Source organism: Quercus robur, chromosome 11 (genome assembly GCF_932294415.1).
Source record: "Quercus robur chromosome 11, dhQueRobu3.1, whole genome shotgun sequence".
Taxonomy (NCBI): Eukaryota; Viridiplantae; Streptophyta; class Magnoliopsida; order Fagales; family Fagaceae; genus Quercus; species Quercus robur.
Window position 1 is genome coordinate 37,218,644 of NC_065544.1, and position 4,834 is coordinate 37,223,477.

Here is a 4,834-nt window from a genome sequence, read left to right on the forward strand (position 1 = left end):
TAAAAAATTATTTTATTTATTTTGTCATCTCACTTTACAATACCGCCAAAATCAAATGTTCTATTTTTTTTATCACTTCATTTAAAATAATATAAACAACTCATTAAAATAATAAAAGAAGAGAGAGAATTTGAATTTTTTAATTGAAGGAAAAGATATAATCTTAATAAAATATTGTCTTTTATTTTTAATAACTTGCTATAGTCAATTGGTATTTATACCACATTACTGTAGTTGCAAAAAATTTAATTTTAGCTTGTCTAATAACATATGATTTTTTGGTTTTTTGGTAGTAAAATAACTTTTTTTTTGCTAAAATACAATCACCATTGTAAATATTTTTATTGTTTTTATTAAGTTTTTGGGTTGTACAATTGCGATTTAGGTGAGGTTAGTTAGGATTATTGAGGAGAAAGAGGACTAAAGTTTTGTAAAGGGCCCAACTACAAAAAAAAAAAAAAAAAAAATATATATATATATATATATATATAATAACTAAAAAAAAAAAAAATGGACCCAAGTGGCCGAGGCCCCCACCTGGGTCCATCCCTTCCCCCCTCCCCCTCCCCCTCCCCTCCCCTCCCCTCTTAACTATCAATTTATCAATATATATATATATATATATATATAAAATAATAATAATAATAATTAATAGGATGAGCTAAGTCGAGTTATTCAGGTTGAAAATTTTGACGACACAAATCCAACCCAATTTTACACCAAAAAAAAGAAACCCATCTCAACCAAACTTAACCCATCAATTCACAGAAAACCAACCTGAGTAGTTCATATTAGGATCAAGTTCATTGGGTTAGCAAGTTGAATGCAAACCCGCTAACTACAAGTCTACAACTATGTTGGAATAAGATAAATTACTGCCTTCTATAAATTGAAGGTTAAACAGAAAGAAACGGGCATATGGCTATAATCCATGCTTCACTATTAAAAACAAAAAACAAAGAACATATAAAAAAAACCAATCACAATTATTGAAAAGAGAAGTTGGAAGATATATACAAATTATTGGTTGATTGACAATTCTAATTTTTGAGTCTAGGCAAATAATGAGAGTATTTACAGTAATCATCATATAAAAAAATATATTAAAAAAAACAACATTGAAAGTCTCCATCCCAGGTTTAATTGGGGTCTGCAGAAACTTTTGAGTTTAATGAAGAAATAGCATTTCTTCTTGCAACCCTTCAAGTATAGCTCTAAATTCTTCATCATTTGCCTTTGCACTTTTCAGACCCAACATGACCCCAAGGATTCTCAAGCACTGCTTTTCTTCTTGTCAGCAATATGGCGAGGCCAAGTGCTTTTAGCAGGACTCCGCTTCAAAGCTTTAACTCCCAATGGATTGTCCTTGCTCTGTTGCATAAAATGGTGTTAGTAACAACCAGAACAAAGAGGGGAAAATAATATGAAGGAGGTGCTAGAATCTTTATGGATCATAATAAAAGAGTTCAATTGTAATTACCACACGGCAAGTTCCAGCACTAACATCACAGACAGGATACTCATGAGGGCAGCAGCTGTAATTGTCATCACAGCAGGTTGCAGACTCCAAGGGGCAGCATCCCCATCCAAAACAGTAATCACCATACTGATACATACAGCAGCATGTGCTTCCCGCAGGGCATGAGTAGTATTCGTCACAAACAGTTTCCGGACTTGGAGGAGGAGATGGGGGAGAGGGACCAGGGTTGGGGGGATTCTCACTGCTCTTGATTGGGTATGAGGCCTCAATTGCTATCCCACACTTGCCAGTGTTGGTGCTGACCACATTGCGCTCTAACTTGATGTACCCCTTCTCACCCCAATCTGAACCCCAAGAGTTCCTCACAAGCCAGTAATCAACACCATTTTCTGTACCATATCCAACAGCAACCACACCATGGTCTAGTTGTGTTCCACAGAGCCCAGTGAAGACACCCTGTATGGACAAACAAGGAATTTGCAACAGAAGCAAATTAATGTAAAGTGCATGACAATTTTGTTGTTTCTAAGACTTGTTTAGAAGACACTCCTTTTGGGTAATGAACTCAAATGATTCATGCTGCCAAGGCAAATAGTTAAGGTAAGGGAGTTATATAGACCACCTTCACTTGGCCTGGAATGGCAGACAAATAGTGATGTGCATTTTTTATTTTTCATTAGTTGGGTAATTGTAGAATGAACTACACAGACATCGTTATTGAGCTTAAACTGAGATCAAATCCAATTGAGATTAAAATAAATTCCCTAGAAAGTTAAATGCTTATGAGAAAGAGCCATTACCGAGTCATAGAGTTGGAAAGCTCTGCCACCGGCTTCAATGGCAACACTAACTGGTTGATTTGCCACAGCCTTCATCAAGGCCTTCTCATCATTTGTAGGTACATCTTCATATCCATCAATGGTCACAACCCGAGCATTTCTCTGAAACGTTAAAAAAAAAAAAAAAAAAAAAAAAAAAAAAAAAAAAAGAATTTAGGATATAGAATAAAACAAGAGGACTAAAGTCTAAAGTACGAAAGTTCATATGCTCTTCCAATCAATTCAATTGTTTTAACTTCAAAAAGAGATTGAACAACAAAACATGGATTTGACACAAACCCGATTGGGATCACATGAGCCATCACGAGCCTTGTAAGGGTAATCTTCTTCAGAATCAATGCCACCATTATTTATGATGAATTGGAAGGCATAGTCCATGAGACCTCCATTGCATCCTTGGTTATATGTCTGATCACAGTCCACCAATTCTTGCTCCGACAAGGAGATAAGATCACCTGTCACAATTTTATTTATACCTTCCACAGCACCAATAGTAGAGAATGCCCAGCAACTCCCTTCATCATACACAAATAAAACATCAGCCTAATGTAAAATTACCTTCAGTTGCAAACAAAATAATATTACATCCTTAATCTTTAACCAAATAACATCTAAACCAATCTCGTTAAACTAATCCCCCCTTTGAATTCACATATTTCGTAGTCGTTTGATTTGTGACATTTTACATAATCTCACAGCATTAAACTAAAATGAGCCTTTTTTTTTTTTTTTTTTTTTTTTTTAATTCATAAGTTACGCAACCTATGGGTCTTAAACCAACGAGGTGCCAATTGAGGTAGAGCTTATTGACAAGAGCCTAATTTTTTTATTTTTCTTGTAATGTATTTCTTACTCAAAGGTTTCCTTAGGTGTAGTATGAATCCTACAACATTTCACAAAATTTTTTATAATCATTTAATATCAGCCAGTAGAGTCAACATTAAACCATCAAATTACGCAATTGCATAACTACCCAATTGACTATCCAGAATAATATATATTTAGGCAAAAAAAAAAAATTTAATTTTTTTCCCCAAACTTACGTTTCTTTTCCGTTTAAGAGTTTCTTAAAGAACAATTCTTCAAGCCATGTGAAGATAAAACAAAACAAAAACAAAAACAAAAAGTCCAAACGTATGCATCAAAATCTCCACCAGATAAAAAATAATAATAATAATAATAACAAAATAATTAATAATAAAATTCCCAGCAATTTTCCAGTAAAATATTTTCCCAGTCAAAGTCTCCAAAACCGTGTTAGAACATGCTTCAAAAACAAGATAATTTGCTAATCCCACGCTCAAACAAAGTCAACATCTCATATATTACGTTTATGACCATGTCATTCAATCAAATTTCTATCTTTCTATAATTTTTTTATTTTAAAAAAAAAGTCACACATTCACAATTTAAATAAATAAATAAACCAAAAACTCACCGCATTGGCCTTGATCCTTAACATCAACGACAGCTCCTTTTTTTCTCCAATCCACACTCTCCGGCAACTCCTCGCCGGACCGGTAAGCGTACCGGTCACTCTTGGTCCCGGAAAGCATGCCCTTCCGGTCCATCTTGGTGCCCAAAAACATGGACCGGTACTCCTCGTTGGTCAGATCGGCGAACCGGTTCAAGCCAAGCTTGTACGTGGGGTTCTCCTTCGCGTTATGGTCGTCGATGAACCGCAGGTTGTCCTTGAAGATTTCGAATCTCTTTTCCTTCTCTGCCAAGGCATTGTAAGCCTTTCCATGCTTCATCAACCAAGCCTCGTACATGTGACGCAAGTGTTTCTCGGTCCTCAAACCGTGTTTCAGATCGTATTGGATTATGGACATGTCCATGGCTGTTGCAAAAGCAACGCACAGAACAAAACAAGAAAGAACAACAACAGAGGATAGTTTCACCATGTTTGAAACAAAAAGGAGGAGATGGGTTTGGTTTGTGGGTTGTGAATCTAGAATTGTAGATATATAAAGGTGGGAATGAGAGAGAGTTTGAGTTGGATTCGATAGGAAAGAGAGTCCCAAAGTACGTGGAAATAGGAGTTTCTGTCTGTCACGCAGGTTATGGGTGGCCCACCTAAATTTTGGTAGGTTTTTTTTGTTATCTAGCGATGCTATACTCACACTAAATTTCACAATATTATTTTTATAGCCGCTAATTAGGTAAGATTTTATTGGTTTTTATATGAGTGCACTGCTGAGACTACTTTTTTTAACTATGGATAAAAATAAAAATCTGCCACGTTAGTATGTGTTAAAATTTTTGTAAAATTTGTTGTTTCTAAAGAATTTTTGGTTTGGTGTTTTTGCTTTCTTTATTTGGTTAAGCAAAATTATAGGTCAGGAGGATGAGTGGGAGATGGCCAAAAACAGATAATAATCAGTCTGGCCACGCTTGTTTACCATAAAATTATAAATGAGATAGGAGAAACACTATAATATATAATATATTTATTTGTAATTTTTTTTAAATAATTGGATTGTTACAAATTTACAATAATTGGCACATGAAAAAA

General features: G+C 34.8%; 1 protein-coding gene across 1 annotated transcript; it reads right to left on the reverse strand.

The window, feature by feature from the left end:
- Positions 1 to 967: 967 nt before the first annotated feature.
- Positions 968 to 4,344, reverse strand: LOC126706718 (cysteine proteinase RD21A-like). The gene is made up of 5 exons (XM_050406256.1): positions 3,758 to 4,344; positions 2,599 to 2,834; positions 2,281 to 2,421; positions 1,481 to 1,936; positions 968 to 1,371 (listed from the first exon to the last, which is right to left on the reverse strand). The coding sequence occupies exons 1-5, from the start codon at positions 4,221 to 4,223 to the stop codon at positions 1,273 to 1,275; spliced, it is 1,398 nt and encodes a 465-aa protein (XP_050262213.1). The 5' UTR covers positions 4,224 to 4,344; the 3' UTR covers positions 968 to 1,272.
- Between the last annotated feature and the right edge of the window lie 490 nt (positions 4,345 to 4,834).

Excerpts from the sequence above, each read along its gene's own strand:
- LOC126706718 (XM_050406256.1), bottom strand. The coding sequence starts at position 4,223 with ATGGTGAAACTATCCTCTGTTGTTGTTCTTTCTTGTTTTGTTCTGTGC. Across the intron at positions 1,937-2,280 it reads CTTTCCAACTCTATGACTCG|GGTGTCTTCACTGGGCTCTG; the intron begins GTAATGGCTCTT and ends TTGTCCATACAG. Across the intron at positions 1,372-1,480 it reads GTGCTGGAACTTGCCGTGTG|AGCAAGGACAATCCATTGGG; the intron begins GTAATTACAATT and ends TTTATGCAACAG.